This window comes from Heloderma suspectum, chromosome 1, assembly GCF_057233095.1.
Source record: "Heloderma suspectum isolate Gila_16-S chromosome 1, 16-S_ref, whole genome shotgun sequence".
In the NCBI taxonomy this organism is placed as follows: Eukaryota; Metazoa; Chordata; class Lepidosauria; order Squamata; family Helodermatidae; genus Heloderma; species Heloderma suspectum.
In genome coordinates, this window is record NC_139458.1 from 384,353,344 (window position 1) to 384,374,761 (window position 21,418).

Consider the following 21,418-nt stretch of genomic DNA (forward strand, 5'->3'; position numbering starts at 1 on the left):
ATTCTTAGTGGCTTCACAATATTTATGGAAAGAAAAAAATCTGTCTGCTGTGACTTCCATATTCATAAGGCATGGAGCCTATCTTGACTAGTGTAATGTAGACTTCTAGAAAAATACACAACATTTCTAGGCAGTGAGGTGTCCACATTAGTCTCTCTACTGTTACTATTAATACAATGTATTATAACAACAGGGAATTCTGTGTACAATTGTATTACAGTAACTTTTAGTAGTACCTTTTTTTTGATCCTGTGTGAATCAGCCACAATCCTTAAATAAATAAGAACAATGAAACTTCGTATCATTTTTATTGACTAGCCGAGATGTTTATTTCTGGAAGTCCTGTTTGAATTAAAAAGCTATACTCTCACACAAGTTTGTCTTTCCTCTCTCACTCAGCTTCAATTATAACATTAATTGATTTTTGAACAGAATAAAAGGAACAGCTGTTTTCCTGTGGGCTTTCAAATACCATTTGGATTCATTTTTTCCCCTCTTGGAAAGGTTATACCAATTAGTGGAGTAAACATCACATTTAAAGTAATGCACTGGAAATCTGTACTAAAATCTTACATGGATCAAGTGTGTCTGCCTACTGTTCCATGCTTTGTATGATCAGCTCATTTGATCACTAACTCAACAATAACAAAGTAGCTTAGCTGACCTATTTTTAAAACCCCCTTTTTGGAACATTTGGCCATGTTCTGTCCAGTTCTAGGCTTTTGATTTCATGGAGGTTACAAAAATATTTGCTTTATTGTAAGCACTATGAAATACCATTTAAAATAAGCGATCCTTTTCTAATTTCTGATGGAGCAATCTGACTCCTGCTTGGGCTTTTATCTTCAAGGGGAGGGAATGCACCACTTCGGACCAGCCACCTAGAAAGCCTCTTGGAAGGAGCAATCCCATCAGGATTTCTGACTTCCCTGCCCTGCCCCCAGGAATGCCCCATTTTCGCCACTCCATGCTGCTCTTATGAGCGTGGAGCGCAGGGCCGATCTGCGCTACCCACGAGGCGACGCAGGAGGGGCTGGGGTTGGTTCTGAAGGAACCAACCTTGGAGCACGGGCTCCAAGGTTTGTTCCCAGGAACTGAGCTATCCTATGGCCGTCTAGGCGCTGACTAGCAGCCATAGGATTGTGCCCTAAGTGCCATTCTTGTTTAATGGAATAATCATGGGTATGCTGTCACCTTATTTTAAACAATGGTCATACAGAGGAGGGTAAAACTGCTTCCGTCAACCAAGCCGTTTAGTCAAAACCAGGATCTTGAATTATGTACCTGGAAGCTTACAGAAAGCTAATTAAAAAGTGGTACAATATGGTTCTGCTAGGCCACAACATTCTACACCAGTGGCCGCCTCTTTTAAGGAAGCCCACCCAAAGTTTATTATAGTGATACCCCTATCCTGCATCTAAAAGCAGGAATGAGCTCACTGTTGGCTATTTTAGTTGTTGTTTTCCTAACTTCACCATATCTCATAGAACACTTGGGAAGTGACTGCAGTAGTTTGCATATCTTTATCGCAAAACAGTGGTCACTCCAATGGAAAATTGCAACAATAAAGTATTTGTGACATGTTTAAGCTTCAGCCAACTTCTGTCTGTCACTATCATTGCAAATCATCAAGACTGGTAAAATGGATTCTACATTGCATGAAGTGGCTTACCAAAAGGTCCTCCAATGACCTTTGTGGTGGAGAGTTTTATATTATTAAGTGTTGGCTGGAAAAATAGAAACGGATACTGATATGATCTGGCCTTAGTTGTGCACATTGGGGCAGCCAGGAATGCTTGAAGGAAACCAAAACAACAATAAAAGTAAATTAAATATATAGTTTCAGGACACAGATGATTATAATTCCTGCAATCTGGTTTTCCAGCATAATTCTGGCAGGTTAGTAACCATGCATGGCATAATGAATGATGCTCTGAGTATGCACAGTACAAACAAAGTCATACATAGTTAAATAATGTTTCTATTGAACAAACAGCCTAATTTTCTTGGTTCAGATGAAGAATCCAAGGTGGGGGGAACTCTCTTGATCTAGGGTTTTATAAATTGGTTGTACTGAACTGAAATTGAGCTGACAGGTTAAATTTTAGGGACATCGATGGGGGAGGTGGGATGCAGAAAACAATGGCTGCATTCCTGTGCCCATTTACAATTTCTTCTACACTGGGAGTATGATCCAGCCAAAGATAAGCATGTAAATTCTACTGATTTTAATAGTACAATTAAGTATGAGCTTAACGCTCTCTGTTGAAACCAGTGGGACTTAAACATGCTTTACTTTGACTTGAGTAGATTGTACCCTTTATTGCTTTCTTTTCTTTTTCAGGACGATCCCTTACCTCTGCAAGCTGTTTTAGAATTTCTTTAGTATTGTGTAAGAGATGTGCAATTCTAGCAAGCATTTTACATTTCTTTGTTTCTGGGAGGTATTGGGGATCCTCACCATGTTCATCTACAAATAGACAGAGGGAATTCCATAGTGTGATTCTGTAATCTACAAACTGTAAGGTGTGGGCACAAAAAAAACCCTCATGTCAGTTTGTACCTCATTTACCTGGGACTACCTCTTGGTAGTGCATTTGAACATAAACCTAGAATACAAGATGCTTCCTGTGCAAACATACGCTTTAGAAAGGTTGCTGTTGGAGGGAGGCAGAAAAGCAAATCAAACCCATGGATCTCAGTCTACTTAATACTACACACTGTGAAGAATGATGCAAGGACAGAGAAAAGGCGCACCTTGTGTATGAGAGCATAGGAAGTAGGAGATATGGGACAAAATACCAACAAAACCAGCATAAAATATAAGCTGGAACTCCTGCAGTTATTGCCTTACGGTAAATTAGTCTGTGATTAGAAACGCAGGATGAAGACAGATGTGACATTCTAAATGTGGTAGAAATGGCTGGAAAGGCCTCTTCAGATATTTATCATAGAATCATAGAATAGTAGGGTTGGAAGGGGCCTACAAGGCCATCGAGTCCAACCCCCTGCTCAATGCAGGAATCCAAGTCAGAGCATCCCTGACAAATGGCTGTCCAGCCTCGTCTTAAAGGCCTCCAGTGTGGGAGAGCCCACCACCTCCCCAGGTAATTGGTTCCATTGCCGTATTGCTCTGACACTCAGGAAGTTTTTCCTGATGTTCAGCCGGAATCTGGCTTCCTGTAACTTGAGCCCATTATTCCGTGTCCTGCACTCTGGGATGATCAAGAAGAGATCCTGGCCTTCTTCTCTGTGACAACCTTTCAAATACTTGAAGAGTGCTATCATAGCTCCCCTCAGTCTTCTCTTCTCAAGGCTAAACATGCCCAGTTCTTTCAGTCTCTCTTCATAGGGCTTTGTTTCCAGTCCCCTGATCATCTTTGTTGCCCTCCTTTGAACCCTCTCCAGCTTGTCTGCATCCTTCTTAAAGTGTGGTGCCCAGAACTGGACACAGTACTCCAGATGAGGCCTAACCAGTGCTGAGTAGAGGGGAACTAGTACTTCCCGGGATTTGGAAGCGATGCTTCTATTAATGCAGCCCAAAATAGCATTTGCCTTTTTTGCAGCCACATCACATTGTTGGCTCATATTCAGCTTGTGATCGACGACAATTCCAAGATCCTTCTCGCTCGTAGTGTGGTTGAGCCACGTATCCCCCATCTTGTAACTGTGCATTTGGTTTCTTTTTCCGAGGTGCAGAACTTGGCATTTGTCCCTATTAAATGTCATTCTGTTGTTTTCTGCCCAGCACTCCAGTCTATCCAGATCACTTTGAATTTTGTTTCTGTCTTCCAAAGTATTAGCTATCCCTCCCAATTTTGTGTCATCTGCAAATTTGATCAGCATTCCCTGCACCTCGTCCTCCAAGTCATTAATAAAAATGTTGAAGAGCACTGGGCCCAGGACTGAGCCCTGCGGTACCCCACTCGTTACCTCTCCCCAGTTTGAGAAGGTCCCATTGATAAGCACTCTTTGAGTCCGATTCTGTAGCCAACTGTGGATCCACATGATCGTTGTTTCATCTAGCCCACTTCGAGCAAGTTTGCTCATCAGGATATCATGGGGCACTTTGTCGAAAGCTTTGCTGAAGTCGAGGTATATGATGTCTACAGCATTCCCATGGTCTACAAGGGAGGTGACTTGATCAAAAAATGAGATCAGATTTGTCTGGCAGGACTTGTTTTTGACAAATCCATGTTGGCTTTGAGTAATCACGGCATTGTTGTCAAGGTGCTTCCAGATGGATTGCTTTATGATCTGCTCCAGAATTTTCCCAGGGATTGATGTCAGACTGACTGGTCTGTAGTTCCCAGGTTCCTCCTTTTTACCCTTTTTGAAGATAGGGACAACGTTAGCCCTCCTCCAGTCATCTGGCACTTCCCCGGTCCTCCATGATTTCTCAAAGAGAATAGACAGCAGTTCTGAGAGTTCTTCTGCCAGTTCCTTTATTACTCTAGGATGCAGTTCATCTGGCCCTGGAGATTTGAACTCATTCAAAGTAATGAGGTGTTCCTTGACCATATGCCTGTCGATCTCAAGCTGCAATCCTGCCCCTTCAGCCTGTACTTCGCCTTTGCCAGGGGGGTCATAGACCCTCTTTTGGGAGAAGAAAAATTTGAGGAGGGCCTTTCTGTAATCCTGGAGGGAGCCTAGGGTATATGCTCTGCCCCTGCCCCTTTCATTCCTGACATCCCTGTCTTGATGGAGAAGGTCTGCAAGGGCATGTAAGTGCATTTGGCTAAATTCAATTTTGGAGAAGCTCTTAGGGACCTTATTCCACTGGTGGGTGGGGATGAAGTCAAAAGGGGTGGGGCCAAGATGCTGCATATTTTGGCTTAAAGCTCTTACTGCCAGTAACTAAACCTTAGCAGGGGCATTTCAAACTTTTAGATTGGAGAGAAAATCATGCAAAAAACGGAAACCACCAAACAACCAATGGTCAGAGGAAAGGGGATGGTGCCAGGGGCAGGAAATCACCAAACCATCAATGGTCAGAGGAAGAGGAGTGGTACCAATCAAGGAACACCTAATTACTTTGAATGAGTTCAAATCTCCAGGGCCAGATGAACTGCATCCTAGAGTAATATAGGAACAGGCAGAAGAAGTCTCAGAACCGCTGTCTATTATCTTTGAGAAATTCTGGAGGACGGGGGAAGTGCCAGATGACTGGAGGAGGGCTAATGTTGTCCCTCTCTTCAAAAGGGGCAAAAAGGAGGAACCTGGGAACTACAGACCAGTCAGTCTGACATCAATCCCTGGGAAAATTCTGGAGCAGATCATACAGCAATCCATCGGTAAGCACCTTGAAAACAATGCAGTGATGACTCAAAGCCTACATGGATTTGTCAAGAACAAATCCTGCCAGACTAATCTGATCTTATTTGTTGATCAGGTAACCTCCCTTGTGGACTGTGGGAATGCTGTGGACATAATATACCTCGACTTCAGCAAAGTTTTCGACAAAGTGCCCCATGATATCCTGATGAGCAAACTAAAAATGGGCTAGATAAAACAACGATCAGGTAGATCCACAGTTGGCTACAGAAGCGGACTCAAAAAGTGCTTGCCAATGGGATCTTCTCAAACTGGGGAGAGGTAACGAGTGGGGTACCGCAGGGCTCAGTCCTGGGCCCAGTGCTCTTCAACATTTTTATGAATGACTTCGATGAGGAAATTCAGGGAATGCTGATCAGATTTGCAGATGACACAAAATTGGGTGGGATAGCGAATACCTTGGAAGAATTCAAAGTGATCTTGATAGGCTGGAGTGCTGGGCAGAAAACAACAGAATGACATTTAATAGGGATAAATGCCAAGTACAGCACCTAGGAAAAAGAAACCAAATGCACAGTTACAAGATGGGGGATACTGGCTCAACAACACTACAAGCGAGAAGGATCTTGGAATTGTTGTCGATCACAAGCTGAATATGAGCCAACAATGTGATTTGCTATTTTGGGCTGCATTAACAGAAGTATAGCTTCCAAATCCCGTGAAGTACTAGTTCCCCTCTACTCAGCACTGGTTAGGCCTCATCTGGAGTACTGTGTCCAGTTCTGGGTACCACACTTTAAGAAGGATGCAGACAAGCTGGAGAGGGTTCAGAGGAGGGCAACAAAGATGATCAGGGGACTGGAAACAAAGCCCTATGAAGAGAGACTGAAAGAACTGGGCATGTTTAGCCTTGAGAAGAGAAGACTGAGGGGAGATATGATAGCACTCTTCAAGTGCTTGAAAGGTTGTTACAGAGAGGAAGGCCAGGATCTCTTCACAGTCATCTCAGAGTGCAGGACATGCAATAATGCGCTCAAGTTACTGGAAGCCAGATTCTGTCTGAACATCAGGAAAAACTTCCTGCCTGTTAGAGCAATACGACAATGGAACCAATGACCTAGGGAGGTGGTGGGCTCTCCCACACTGGAGGCATTCAAGATGAAGCTGGACAGCCATCTGTCAGGGATGCGTTGACTTACATTCCTGCACTGAGCAGGGGGTTGGACTCGATAGTGTTGTAGGCCCCTTCCAAGCCTACTATTCTATGATCCTATGAATGGTCAGAGGAAAGGAGCGTGGCCATCTGAGGAACCCCAGAGGATAGGACTGGCAGGCCAGATTTGGCTCAATGGGCCTGAGGATCAACACCCCTGCAGTAAAGCTACAATTTTCTAAAGCATTCATTTTCAGGATAGAAAATGTGTGTTCAAACCACTTTTCCCACCCTTACGCACTCAAAAGAACATTTTAGCTTCATGGCAGTCATGTGAGGTAGATTAGGTAATTAGTGCAAAGCTACCTGTGAGTTTCATAGATGAGCATGAATGTGGACGTTGGTTGCTCACACGCCAAGGCAGCAAAGTAGCCACCCAAACCGAGGTTAACAGCAGATGTGTATTTTGTATCTTTGTAAAACTTAGGAGCAGCAAGATTTGCAAGAAGACAGATAGGAAGAAAAACCAGCAACCACACAGATTCTGGTCAACAGGCCCAATTAATTATTGATTATTAAAGGTAACAGCTGAACAATGTTCCATACCTTCTGTGGCTTGTGATTACATAAGATCATTTTTCCATTTTGTAGCTGATAATTTCTCAGCACCCTTCACAAATACAGCTCTCATGGCTACGCAGTATCCAGTACAATGCTTCACTATCTCACAGTTTGCTTTCTTCTCCAAGAAACCAAACCATGGTAGCAGGGACTTAAGAGCTAAACATGTAAAAACATCAGTAGAAATGGTAACTAGTGGTAATAGCTAGTATAGGAAAAACAACCAACTTTCTCTGATGAGAGTTGATGCAAACTTGAAATTTAGATGTTATACTAGAACATGAAATATGCACTTACTGATTTTATTTCTTATTTCATTTACTTTTTCTCCCAAAGATTTTGCTTCAGCAAACCTAGCAATAAAAACAGTATAGATTAGTTAGATAACTGAAAACTAGAACTGGTGACACATAGCTTCCATATGGACTGCTCCTAGCACTATGCACTACCAATCAAAAGACATTAACCAACAGATCAACACTTTTTTCTTCTTGTAACTTACTTAAGTTAAACTAAATATGAGTTCACTGAATAGCAAGAATGAACAGCATTCAAACTGAGATAATTTCAAGTTGCTCTTTATATCTATTTTGTTACATGAGTATTCTGTTAATTCCATGATCGTACACCCCTTAAAAAAAGTGTCTTATACTAATCGATTGTTCACAGATTGCCATGAAGGGGTAACACTTGCGAAACTTCCTTCATTTTATGTTTTTATGCAAGCAAAATTTAAGTGCTTTGTGGGTCTCCTGTTTCTTCGTGTGTTTTGTGTTCTCCCACCTTCCAGTTTCAAGACAATTAGGGGTGCACTCCTATGCATGTTTAGAGAGAGAAAAGGCCTACAACTCCCAGCATTCCCAGCTGGCTGGGGAATGCTGGGAGTTGTAAGCCTTTTCTCTGTCTAAACATGCACAGGATTGCACCCTAAGTGAAGCACTCTTTTCACCTTTCCATGTACTGCATCCCTTTCATTGTGCTCTCTGATAGAGACTGTTACAGTGCAAGTCTTTTAGGCACCTACTCCCAAAATTAAACATGTTTCCAACCCTACCAAACCAAAGTCTTTGCTTGTATCTACAGGGTTTCCCCCCTCCCTTTTAAAAACCATTCTGGCAAATTTCACAATATTTATTTTAATGTGAAAGCAAAACAAACTGTTTTTATTGGGGTGGGGTGGGGTGGGGAGAGGGAGAGGAAACGACAACAAAAAACCTCACCAAATCAATAGTCAATAATATTGCCTGGGGCAATTTTTGATGTGACTGGGCCCTTCCTCCCCTCACAGAGGCCATTACAACCAACTGCCCTGTGAGCAGGAGAGGAGGAAGAAGCCAGCGTGGCAAACTGATGTCACCGCCTTGTCTACCGGCTGCTGTTTCATCAAGCAGGGGCTGGGGCATTTGTCCCCATTACAATAAACTGCTCTATAAGGAGAAAGAGAAAGTAAACTGTCACCATCACCATCTCTTCAAATGGGCCTTTTTTTTTTTTTTTTTTTACAATTTTTATTATCTCTTTCTCCTACTCCCTCCCTGTTTCTTATTCCTTGTGTGCCATTACTTAAATATAGATTGTAAGCCTGGGGGCAGGGACTGTCATGCTACTTATCTTTGTAAGTTGCGCTGGGAGCCTTGGGGGGCAGGGGGGCGCTAAATGGTGGGGTATAAATGCTGAAAATAAATAGATATATGGAAAGACAGGATAAAGTTTAAAGGAAGAACAAATACATTGGCTGTTCTTTTAAAGCACATTTCTAACCTAAATTTTGTTATTTTCCACAGTCATTAAAAAAAAAAAAGAGGAAGAAGCACCAACACCACACATTTGGTCTTCTCATTAGACTTCCACAAAAAAGTTCTGCATGCATACATTTTGGAATGCTTCACAGCAAGTTTGAGCCACATAAGTTCCTGGATGGGAAAACCAAGAAGCATGCATGCTGTGGGAAATGATACCAGTGATTTGGTAAACTGCAATTTTTCCTCTATGCTTGCACTCACATAATTAACCCACATATTGCTCAGGAGTGCTGAAAAAGAAAAAAACAAGGCCTTTTCTGACCACATGAATAAAATATCCCATGACTGGTTCTACAAGGTTTGGGTTAGTCCTAGGGGTCTGGTCAAATTGGTGCAATGGAATGCTCCAACTGCGAAACTACTCTTCCTTATAAGCTTCTGAACTAACAGGGAACAATGTTTCCATGATCCATTACATTTTCCATCTTTGACTCTGGAAGATGACAGATTATAATTGCGTAGACCAGAATTTGTGTTGCTAATTATATATTTATTATTATTTCTGGACAACCCTTTTTGCCAAAAAGTCTCCAGTGTGGTGCACAATAACTCTAAAATAAAATCATAAAACCATAAAAGCCATTGAAAACAAAAACCATTAATAAAACCATTAAAACAAGAACACACTTTAAATAAATTTAAAAGGCTAGCTTAAAGAGATGCATCTTAACATGATTTTTGAAAGCCAAGGGAGTGGAAGCCAATCATAATCCTAGAGGAAGGTCATTTCACAGTTTGGGAGCAACACAGGAGAAAGCCCTTTCCTACATGCCTGACAAATGGGCCTCTGTGGGCAGTGGTGTCCTTAGGAAGACCTCTCTTGCAGATCTTAATAACCAGATAGTTTCGTAACAAGACAACTATAGCTACTTCTATTAGCTAGACCAGTGGTCTTCAAAGTGGGATGTGTGCACCCCAAGGGGTGCACAAGACAATCCATCGGGGCGTGCGAGCTGCCTGACAATTGAGGCACCTCCTGCTGCCCAGACAAGCTGCCATTGTGTGCAATGATGACAGCGGCGGAGGCAGCAGGGTGGGATGGGAGCCGAGAGGGAAGCTCCATGGCATTTCTCTCTCAGCTCCAGTCCTATCCTGTCTCTGCCACGGCCACCAAATGCAACTGTGCAAGTCTCTGCCAGGCACAGCAGAGGAAGGCGTGGCTGCTTGCTCGGCCATGGCACTGGAGCAGCCGCCATGCTGCTGAAGGAGAGCAAATTTGTTCCAAATTTTCTGACCTTTTCTGTGATGGCTGTCAGTAGTATGCTAGCTAGCAGATACTTTTGAAAAAATAAACACATTTAATTTGTCTCTTCAAAGTAAAGGTGAAATTTTAACCGTTGAGTGAGAAAGTAACTGCTTTTTGAAAGAAACGCATGCTATGGAGAGAGCATTTTGAAAGTAGATGTTTGGAAATAGTTCCATCGGCATGTGATTTTAATGTAAATGATGTAAGTGTGTCACCTGTAAAAACTCTCATATCTGCACACTTAAAAAACATGGAAATGGAATTTTCTAACCTGTTTAAAAATCTTCCAAACGATGAGTTTTGAACCCATTTGTTAAATATATAAAAATGCAACACTGTCCGATTAGTTTGCAAGAACAACTGATTGACATCAGGGAAGATGGAAGTTTACTAGCTGAATTTCAACAAAAACCTTTGCATAATTGGTGGATGGGACTGAAAATTGAGTATCATGATTTAGTAAACACAGCCAATGATGCACTTCTTCCATTTGGATCTACGTATCTTTGTGAGGTGTCATTTTCAGCTATGCCAGCCATTAAAACCAAGTACTGAAATAAACTGAACTTAGAACCAGACCTTAGAATCGCTGTATCACGAAGTGTTAAACCAAGGTTTTAAAAAATAATGAAGCATATTCAATCACATTGCTCTCACTAAAAAGTAGTATTAATAATGATAATATATATGTTTTAGTGAGAGGAAAAAGGTATTTTGTACCACTAAGAAATAAAATACATTTTAAAATAGTTTATTTCATCTTTATTTCATCCTTTTTAATTCCTATTTTTTGCGAAAGTTTTATAATGTACATAATATATTAGTACAGTAGTGTATGTATATCATTTATAAATAAATATACATATGTTGGGGGGGTGCTCAAAAATTTGTTACTGATGGGGTGTGCGATCAAAAAAGTTTGGAGACCACTGAGCTAGACTAGCTGTTTCCTGGAGAACAAAGATTTTGTATCTGTCATTCTTTGGTAACCTTCAAGGGCTGCCCTTGTAGACCGTTTGCAAGCTGCAACTGGTGCAGAATGCAATGGCTCATCTTCTGCTGCATAAAGCATATTACACAAGGGCTTGGTTGCACTCATAATCCATTCACTTTCAGACACAATTCAGCTTATAAAGGCCTGAACAGCTTGGGACCTGTGAATTTCAGAAAGCACGATTTCCTAACACGTGACTTAGACTGGGTTCCATATATTCAAGATAACACCTGTTACAGCAGTCTTACTGCTTATGACACTACAATTATGAAACTCCTTATTGCTAGAGCCCAGCATTATGCAAGAGGTACAGAGAAGGGCCACTGGGGGCCCATCTCCATGTATTCTAGTTGCAACTGATGCTCCTGGCCTTAAGGATGAGGTCCACAAGATATCTGCTGTCACCAGCCAGCCCTCCTTGCTCTTGTTCCCCTTGCAAGGGTAAGTCTACTTGGGAAGGGAGTGGCAGGGAGAACAGATGGAGAGCTCCCGTGGGTCTGATCTTTCAAAGCGTTCTTGGAGAACTGTCAGAAAGACCCCAAGCTTTATATAAGAGTTCTTCAAGAAATTCAAAGTTCAGGGGAGCAGAGAGCTCAATCATCACTACTTAGAATTGTCTATGTGGAATTACTGCTCCTGCAGCAGGTCTCAAACTCTTCTCCTGGGGGCAGTCACCAAAGCGTCCAATGTGCCATTTTCCTCACAGCTACAAGGTATGGAGCTGGTAGACAGTTATGATTGGAGTAACAGCCCTTCCTTCTCTGTGTGACCCTGACATATTCCATAACAAAAGGATGGTTGTCTGCAGGCTGCAAATGTTTGGACTGTCAGGACTTCCAACCCCTGCCTGAGGCAGGCTCTGGTGCTTGTGGCTGCACATGTAAGTTGCTGGTCTCCTAACCACAGGACTATGACACTAGCTGTACTGGAGAAGGCACTGTGGTCTCCTCCAGGCCATATTGATATAGTTTAGGAACATAGGAAGCTATCTTATAGTGAGTCAGCCCATCAGCCCATCTAGCCCAGTACTGTCGACAACGAGCTGGTTCACACACACACAGTGAGGAAAATAAGCCACTGTGGCTTATTTCCCACGTTGCACGTGCCGGTCCTGTGCCAGCCAGATTTCCCTAATTACCATTGCTGGCACAGCTTGCTGTGTCATCCGAACCCAGGTGGCATGGATTGTTTGTGTGTGGGGGGGGGCCTGGGGCAGCAACCCTCAAATAACCCAACGACAGCCCATGGGTTATTTGAGGAATGCTGCCTGGATTCAGATGACATGGAAAGCTGTAGCAGTGACAGTGATTAGGGAAATCTGGCCAACACGCAACCAGTATGCACAGCAGGGTTAACAAGCCACAATTGTGGAAACCAGGTCACTGACTGGCTAATGTACTCCAGGGTTTTAGGCAGAAATCTTTCCAGCCCTCCCTGGAGATGCCAGGGATTGAACCTGGGACCTTCTGCATGCAAAGCTTGTGCTCTGCCACTGAGCCATGACCACATACTTTGTATGGGAGACTGCACGGAATAATTTTAGTGCCTTTTCTGTCATTACTATTCAACATGTGGCACCATCTATGTCTGATTAATGTGGGGGCATTATCTGGAGTAATGCAATTGGTGGGTGACGATGGAATTGTTAGGGACTCTGACTGAGCGGCTTTGATTGCTGCACTGCTTCTCTTTTTTCTGTTGCTATTATTGTGCTGTTGATGTTGCTGCTTGGAGAGCATAGTCTCAATTAGGGCTGGTTTAAGCCCTAGTGTGGGAACAGCCATCTTAGGACTATCATGTTCATCCTTGTACATTTGTATGCATATGCTCTAGAGACAAGGTGCATCCCCCTCCTAACCCTGAAATGTAACTTCTGGAGCGGGCAGAAACCTGAAGAATGGAAAACTAGCAACTTACACTAACATGTTTTAAAGGCACCTTAAAATCCCTTGAACAGGCAAAATAGGACTGAAGGACAGTGATTTACCAAGGACTAGTACCAAATAATCAAAACTGTCTCCAATAAATAGAGACTACTGGAGTCCAAGGTATTATCATATTCAAAAAGGTCTGTAATAAAGACTTTTCAGGCTGTCCAATTTCTGCTTTTAGTTTTCATGCTATTTGGGAATCCTCAAATGTACCAAAATATCCTAAAACTAAAATAGGTAAGTAGGAAAGGATCTAGCTATTTCGCCACTGAACTAACAGCAGCTAGTAGAGATCCACTGCAGGGAGAAGCGGCCAGATTTAAGTTTCCCTGAGTTAATGCTGGTTAGAAATTGGCAATATTATCCTATCAACCTCTATTTCTTCAGTTTGCAGAGATATTTGAGCCAAAAAAATCAGTGCTATCTGCACTTATATAGCTGGACAATAGCAGAAATAAAACTGAGGGATTCAAGGCATATTGAAAGATAATTGCTCTGCAATAAATCAAGGATACCTGCAGGATGACTCATTCTGTTATGGTTTTGTGGCCAGGACACTGCCCTTGTCATGAAATTTGAAATGGTTATTCAGATGTGTATAATCATCCTTGTTAGCAGAGATTTAGGATTAACTGATTATCTGGGCAAGATTTGGCCTATTGACAAAACTCACAAGTTACATTTTTGTCTAACAAAACTAGCAATGGAACAAAGCTAGGAAATAGTATTTTTCCAATGAGGCACAACTTTGGCAATTGTATCCTTTCAATTAGTCACTTTTTATTTCAAATTGTAAGCAACTACTATTTTAGGTCTCCACACCCTTATTTGCTCACACTCATTTGCTTTAAGGGCTAAACCCAACAAGGATAATTAGGCCTTCCTTAGGAGGTTCCTCAACATTCTGCTTCTGATACAAATGCGGCAGAAGTTCTGGCAACATTTGTGATGCTTTTAAAAATATGTTATTTCTGTAGCTGATTTAATTTAACAAAAGGGACTGCCTGCAAATTATGAAAAGAGAAATCTCCCAACACAAGATTACCAGAGAAAAATGTAGATCTTGCTCATAGACAAGGAGCCAGGGCAGAACTGAGACTGTCCGAGGACCATCTTGACATGACATGGAAGATCCAGACATGACATGAAAGATTGGGACCATGGCAGTGTAGGCAGCCATTTTAATCCTTCCCCTTTGTGCCATTTTCCCAATCTGAATTAACCCCTGGACCTTCTATTTGACCCCCTGGAGGAAACTGTTCAGGTACCTGTATAGTTCCTATTTCTCTGCCAAGCTAATAGCTACTCAAAGGGGGGGGGCAGCTTGAACTGGGAAATGTGTCTGGGGAGATAAGCCCCTCTCCTAGTGCTGTGGCCCGAACTCAGCCCCGCAACCCCAATAAAGTTGATATTCTTTCTTTTTTTAATGCAGAAGATCCTGGCTACAGATCTTCCTGTGTCAGGTATGGTTTAGCCCTGACATGCCAAATGCTGTGGCCATCAGAAGAACAGAGGCTTTTGTGAAACAGGGTTCACTGCCCTTTTGCTGCAGTGTTGCTAATTTAAAAAAACAGGGACATGAACAAGAAAAATAAACCCTACGCAAATAACGGTTTATATCCCATGTGTGTGAAAAATGATAGTGGTATTCAGCACCGGAGTTTACGAATTGTTGCATTCACTGGCGGGGGGGGGGGGGGAATATGAACCACAAGTGGTAGCAGTATGCCTGTTACCTTCTATGCAGAACCCAAATAGAAATGTGACAGGCCTTATGACTGGCATTTGGGTTTAGATGGGATTGGCTTAATGAGTTATGTAACTACACAAGAGGTAGGATGAACAGGAAAGTTAAAATGTATTTCATTGGACATACGCAGTGAATCCCAGCCAATATTTTCTCCATCCTCCAGCAGCCCTTCTCTTGGCTCCTGCTGATTTTCTCCCAGTGGCACATAGGGCAAGGCCCTCCTTTAGAGTCCTCCTATATTCTTTCACAGGAGGCAGGCTCACATTCACCAGTCTCTCACCCAGTTTCCTAGTGGAAAGGCCTTTATACCTTCCCAGCAGCCCATCTGTTCCTTCCTCCCTTTCGTGTGTCCAATGCTCTGCTTTGAATACTACTCCCGTTAGCCCCACCAGCCATACCCCCAATTTTCTGCCCCTCTGCCAAGCCTTGTTCATCCCACTGCATGCTTCTGGGCTACAACCCAATGACACAAACAGGTCATGTAATTTCTGGGCACCATCACCTACTGGTGAGTTAAATGGGTGTCTTACCAGCACAAAGCCTTATCACAGATGGGTGATCCTGTGGCTCCCAGCTACAGGCCTACTGTTGCTCTGTACCTTTCATGGCCTTTTAGCTCAATTGTTGAAACGCCTTATTCCCTCTGCAGCTACATTAATGGCTTCTAGTGAAGCAGGGAGGAGGGTAGTAAGTAGAGATGGGCAAGCCCTTGCTTGTTCAGACCCCAGATCAAATGGTCTGCTCAAGTGTTCAAGTCAAGTACTTGAAAAACTCAGGTGTTAGCACAGAGAAGGAAAATGGAGAAGGCAGTGGAAGTCAGGAGAGATGGGCAGGAGAGGTCCCATGGGGCCTCTCCATCATGGCAAATGACAACTCCATGTCACGTTCTGTGCAAATAGTTCACAGAGTGTGTCATATGTGCCTGAGGAGAGGCCCCATGAAGCCTATTCTGCCCTCTCCCAATCTAAGGATTTTTTTCCTTAGGGAAGGCAGGTACTGGCAGGGAGAGTGGGAAGCGGCTGAGGTGGGGTCTGAACCCATTTTGAGTTTAGCCCCAAAGGGGCTAAAGATGAATTGGGGTCCATCAAGTAGGGCATCTTGCATTTTAGAACCCCCATTTCGTATACTCACAGCTGCTCCATCCATGGAAGCAAGAAGCTGCCTCACTGAGGAAGTTGGCCATTCAGCAGCAGCATATCTGCACAGCGCAACTCCAACCACCCCCATCTCTGCTGCCACCATGCAACACCTGCATGAAAGGGTGTGGAGACCCTCCTCCTGCTCAGTCACCATTCAGCAGTCATGTCCTCTTACTAACCTCTGCAGTAACTCATCAGCCCCCACTGATGTGTATATATGTACAGTATGTGTGTGTATATATCCTAACAGAAGACAACACTTGGTGCATCTTTTGAAGTGAGCTCTATGACACCAAAGCTTAGGCTACAAAAATATGCTAGGCACTTTATTTTTGCTGCAACAGACTATCAGGGCTACCTCTCTGGAGTTTGTTAAGCAGTTTGGAAATACATCTCAGCTGGCAAGATTTCAAGCTATGGATTTTATTTTGGTATGGGCTTCTGTCTACTTCATTAGACTCATGAAGGAACGATGGATTCGTTTAGGCACCTTCTGCAGTGCATTTACTTGTGGCACACTGTGGTCTGGGTCACGTGAGCTGATTCTGGGAGGTGTTGGTAGATGGATGAAATTTTATGGCAGAGGGTTGGGTTGGGTGCCTTTTTGATCCTCTCCAATGCTATGATTTTATGATTAAGGTTACTGACAAGTTGGAAGCAATTTGTAGGGAAACTAGAAGGAAGATAAGGCGCTTGAGGAGGTAATGCTAGTGTGGTTGGGACTGGCAGGCAGGGCCACCCTACCACAGAATAGCACAAGACAATCTATAAAAAGCTGCTATACAGATATCTCCAAGTGCTACAAAACATATGAATTGCTCTAGTGGTCTATGGTCAAATCTACACAATTTAAAAAAAAAAGAGTGATAGGGGAAAAAGCCAAAGAAAAGAAAATACAGCGAATAGAAATAATTATGAACCAAATGCCAAGGATGGAATGAGAAACATGGCAATCCTTCTGCAGGCATATGAAAGGTTTACATTTAGGAGAAAGTTAACTTTGAAATGTGTTGTATATATAATCCTTACTTACCAATTTGAACAGTGGCTGGGTCACTGAGTTTCTGTACAAATGGTGGTTCAGCAGCTATGTCTAAATTACAGAGTAGATCTGAGAGGAGTTTGTTTCGAACAAGTGTGATGTATTTGGAGTTCCAAACCTCATTTGCTAATGTGTGCTGCAAACAGCAACAAGAAAGACTTCCTTGCTCTGTTTGCATCAGAACGTCTACAACAATTTCCATGAACTTGGCAATACGTTATTGTTTTTGCAGGAAGTTGTTCCTGCTTGTTACACAGATGAGGGGGAGCATCTTTACCAGACTTGAGTCTTTTGTATAAATTAGACTGCATGGGGCTCCACCAACTGAGGCGGCTCTTGCCTATGCCTTTCCTTGCAGAGTGAAGCCCCTACTTTACGAAGGTTCAGGTAAGTATGGGATTTAACAAAAACATTACAACACAAGTACTGGAAGCAATGTTCCAGGTCTGGAATAAACTGAAGGGGTTAGCAGAGCCTTATTTTCAGATTGGAAGGTCACTGGCTTTACAGAAGTTCCTGTCTCTCTGGAGGCAGCTGCTGGAGCAAGAGGAGGTCCTGCTGGGGTAAAAATGCTCCACTACTGAGGCATCGCCAGTATTAAGGAGCCCCACTAACAGGTAGAACCTGCACAATTCCACTCAATGATGCAGGCACTTCCTGGGTCACTCCACTTCCTACCGCCTCATCAGCCTGAAAACACAGGGTGCTTTTATCCTGCTAGATGAAAATATGCAGCACTATCTTATGCATGTTTTCTCAGAAGTTAGTCCCACTCTGTTCAGTGGGGCTTACTCCCAAACAGGTCTCAGGATTGTAGCCTAAAGAATTTGATTCATAGTTCAGATTTGCATTTTTTCACTTATTCCACATTTTCTGGCTAACATTAATCTTAAATGGATAACCTGAACACTGAAGGCATCATTGTAAACAGCATACAAAACTCAGAAAGGAAGAGATTACAGTATATTAGAGAAACCATAGCTGAACCTTGTGCAAAAGAGAGGCATAACTGCTTCGCTTTTCAGGAAAAGGCATCTATATTTAAGAGAAATACTAGCTACTATTTCTTATACATATTTGAAGAAGACACACACTTAAATGAATACAAATGAAATAAAATGCTTAAATGTTTGCTATGTTATGTTTTTAAAAAGATTAAAACCCAAAAGAGGAGGAAGGCAAGATGACAAACTAATGTCTGCCCTGCAGAAGAAACCTTTTGCAGACAAATTTAAAATCAGGCAACTGTCTGAAGAAAAAAAAGCTGCAGTTTAAAGGAAAGCACGGGTTTTTAAACTTCCATCACAAGATGACAATGTTTACAAGAAATACTTGAAATTCACCTGCAAATGCTTGCCAACTACATGGAAATGATCACTTTTATGTAAGTAATAATTGTATTGAATATTAATGCATGAACCATAAAAGTCCTTGTCAAGATAGGATCAAATCAGGGATGCTTGAGGAATTTGGTCTTTGTGAATTATGATGCAAACTGACCTGATCCACACCTCCGAGACTAATGTGCAAGTTGGAATGTAATTATATTTTGGATTTCACTTCTGAATTTTGCAATGCAATTCTCAGGTAAAAATATATACCAAAAACATGTATTTATTTATTCATTACATTTATACCCCACCTTTCTTCCACTGTAGTACTCTGCTTAGCTTCAACAAGGTGGCTGCCTCATGTGCCTTCAGACTATGACCTGGGATGCATATTTTATGATAAAATATTTTACAAATGCAAACATTTAGATATGTTTAGAAATATGTCTGTTGTGAGAAAATAGATTCAAAATATGCATTTTGAACATTATGAATGTTCCTGTGATTTTTTAAAAATTGTACACTAGTGCAGAAATGGGACAAAACAGACTTATGAATAAACACATACAAAATTTACAAAGACCAGAAATCAAGTGCTAGTTAACCTGACTGTCAGATGAAGTCACAGTTGCATCTTGGGTACTAACATATGGCTTTTAAAGGATCCACATATCCAAAATCCATATGATAAATGAACAGGCACAATGCAATACCACCATCCTGTTTAGCTCCTTTTGTTGTGAGACTACTTTCCTTTCCTGTGAGACTACTTTTGGGGTGACAGAGATATGAGGCACTTGTGGCTGTTGTTCTCCATTCCTGTTGCCAGTGGGGGAGCGAAGCGGTTTGTCCCCCTGTCCCCCTGCATAGAGGACAGGCAGTGACAACTATTGCCAAGACATGCCACATTCCTTCCTGGGTGGTGATCAACTTTTGTGGAGAAGGAAGGAAGCACAAATTTGCTCCAAGTCACCCTGCAGCTCTGCCAGCCTCTCCTGAGGTTGGGGGAGGGGCAGCGGTAGTCTTCTCCTTCCTCTGATCCAATCCCTGTGTAGGGACATTTGCCCTACCTACTCCGTGTTGGAGGGCGGGGCGTGGAGAAGGAAAACTAAGAGAAAGGGGGATGAAGAGGAGTTGAACCTCTTGATGAATTGTATTTCAGCTGTTTTGCATGGAATTCTGTCTTTGAAGTTCCTTTGTTCAAGAATGACCACCTTAAGGTCAGTAACAGAGTATCCTGGAAGGTTGAAATGTTCCCACACTGGCATTTTGATATTACCATTATTGATATCATATTTATGTCCATTTATTATTTTGTGTAGAGACTGCCCTGTTTGTCCTATGTAGAATGCAATAGGGCACTCTACATAGGGCATGACAAATGGTTGTGTATATCCCATTGGAAGATGAGCAGGTGTATTGTCTTTTTTTTGCCTTTACACTTTTTATTCAGGTTATTAACAACTGTTCAAACAAACTACACACACATTCAAAACAACAACAAAAATAACACAATATGGGGTAAAAGAAAAAAGACAGACAGACAGAGGAAAAATAAACTATTAACAAGAATAAGAATAAAAATGCAAATAAAAATTTATGGTGATTTAGTCATATTGGTGATCTCAAGTCCTACTGCCCATACAATTCTAAATACGCAGACCAAATGTCTGTGTATTTGTCACTGCAGTTGTATTTGATGTTGTGAATGGCATTATTAAGTCCTGCTATTGCCAGAGGAAATATGGAGTCAGAGTTGGGATCGGGGTCCGCTGCAGGGTCTGGTTCCTGTGTCTACATCTCTGTTACATGGTCTGTTGTTGTTGTTGAGTACCTGTTTTAGGTTGGGCAACTGTCTGTAAGCAAGTACAGTCCTACCCCCCCCCCCCGCCCTCCGGGGTCTGTGAGGAGGAAGTCTCATTGTCCAAGATAATATGTAGGTCACTGATTATGTTTGATGGTTTTAGCTGGGAACTGTAGATGACAACAATGTTCTGTTCCAGTCTGGAGCCAGTGGTCTTCTTTTTCACTTCATTGGGTGGGTACTGAAGTCTTGAGAAATGCCTGATTTTCAAGTCTTTAAGTTGTGAATCTGTCTTACAAAGCTGAACAGATACGTTGTATCATAGGACTTGGCTGCAGACCAGGGCTAAGTAACTTCTGGGCCACAGGTGCATTGGCAATTTGATTAACTGTCCTGGGCACCATCACAAAATGGCTGCCATGGGATGCATGGCAAAGGACAAGTAACCTGCCCCAAAGACCAGGTACAAAGCAGAGGTAGAGACTGAGCTGCAGTGCACTAAACCACTCCACTGAACCCACATTTTTCAACACCAATAGAAATCTATTTCATAGCAATCCCAGCTGCTATGAAGAAAATGTGTTAGTTTAAAAATAAGTGCGAGGTGTAGGCCTGCTTGGTAGGCACCAAAAAAGGTGTCTGAGGCTACACTGATGCCCATGGGCACCATGCTGCCTCCCCCTGCTGTAGACAATGAATGTTGTGGTGTGTTCTGGGTGGATGCCAGAGGCACGTACGTATGTGCAGTAGTTAGCAGGCTTGCAATATAAGGTTATATGTCTATTATATACTTGCACAGCAGCGTCCAGAAAATGGACCTATTGCTTGGACTGGTCTAAGCTCAGGTTGATGGTGGGGTGAACTTCGCCAGGGCCTCCTGCCCATGAGTCCAGATAACAAAGGTGGATGAATCTCAAGTAGAGAAGAAGCTTTTGGGGAGAGGAACTGAGAAGGTGAGTTCAGCCATGAAGGCACTGGCATACTGTGAGGCCATGCAAGCCCCCATGGCAGTGCCACTGAACTGAACATATATTTCTCACCAAAGCTGAACTAATTGTAGGTAAGTTTAATGTGACAGTTCTACTGCAGGTCTACTGTATATCTAGATATACTGTAGCACCATCAGGGATGATATTCCTGATGGCTTGTAGTCCATCTATGTGGGAGAAGTTGATGTAAAAGTTTTAGATTTTTACTCTGTTGTTTTTATCATGATTAGTAGCTGTCTTGAAGATCCCTTAAATGGGACAGAAAGATAGGTATAAACTATCTTAATTAAGTAATTAAATAAGCAAGTGGAAAAAATATTCCAGAACTGTTGAGTATCTATT

At 42.4% G+C, this 21,418-nt stretch overlaps 1 protein-coding gene across 1 annotated transcript in view; it reads right to left on the minus strand.

The window, feature by feature from the left end:
• The window catches only part of KIF6 (kinesin family member 6), a 271,710-nt gene that overhangs the window by 92,482 nt on the left and 157,810 nt on the right, over positions 1–21,418 (minus strand). The window contains exon 16 of the mRNA XM_084828534.1: positions 7,346–7,401. Coding sequence (XP_084684660.1) covers positions 7,346–7,401 — 56 coding nt within the window. The remainder of the gene's footprint in view (positions 1–7,345; positions 7,402–21,418) is intronic.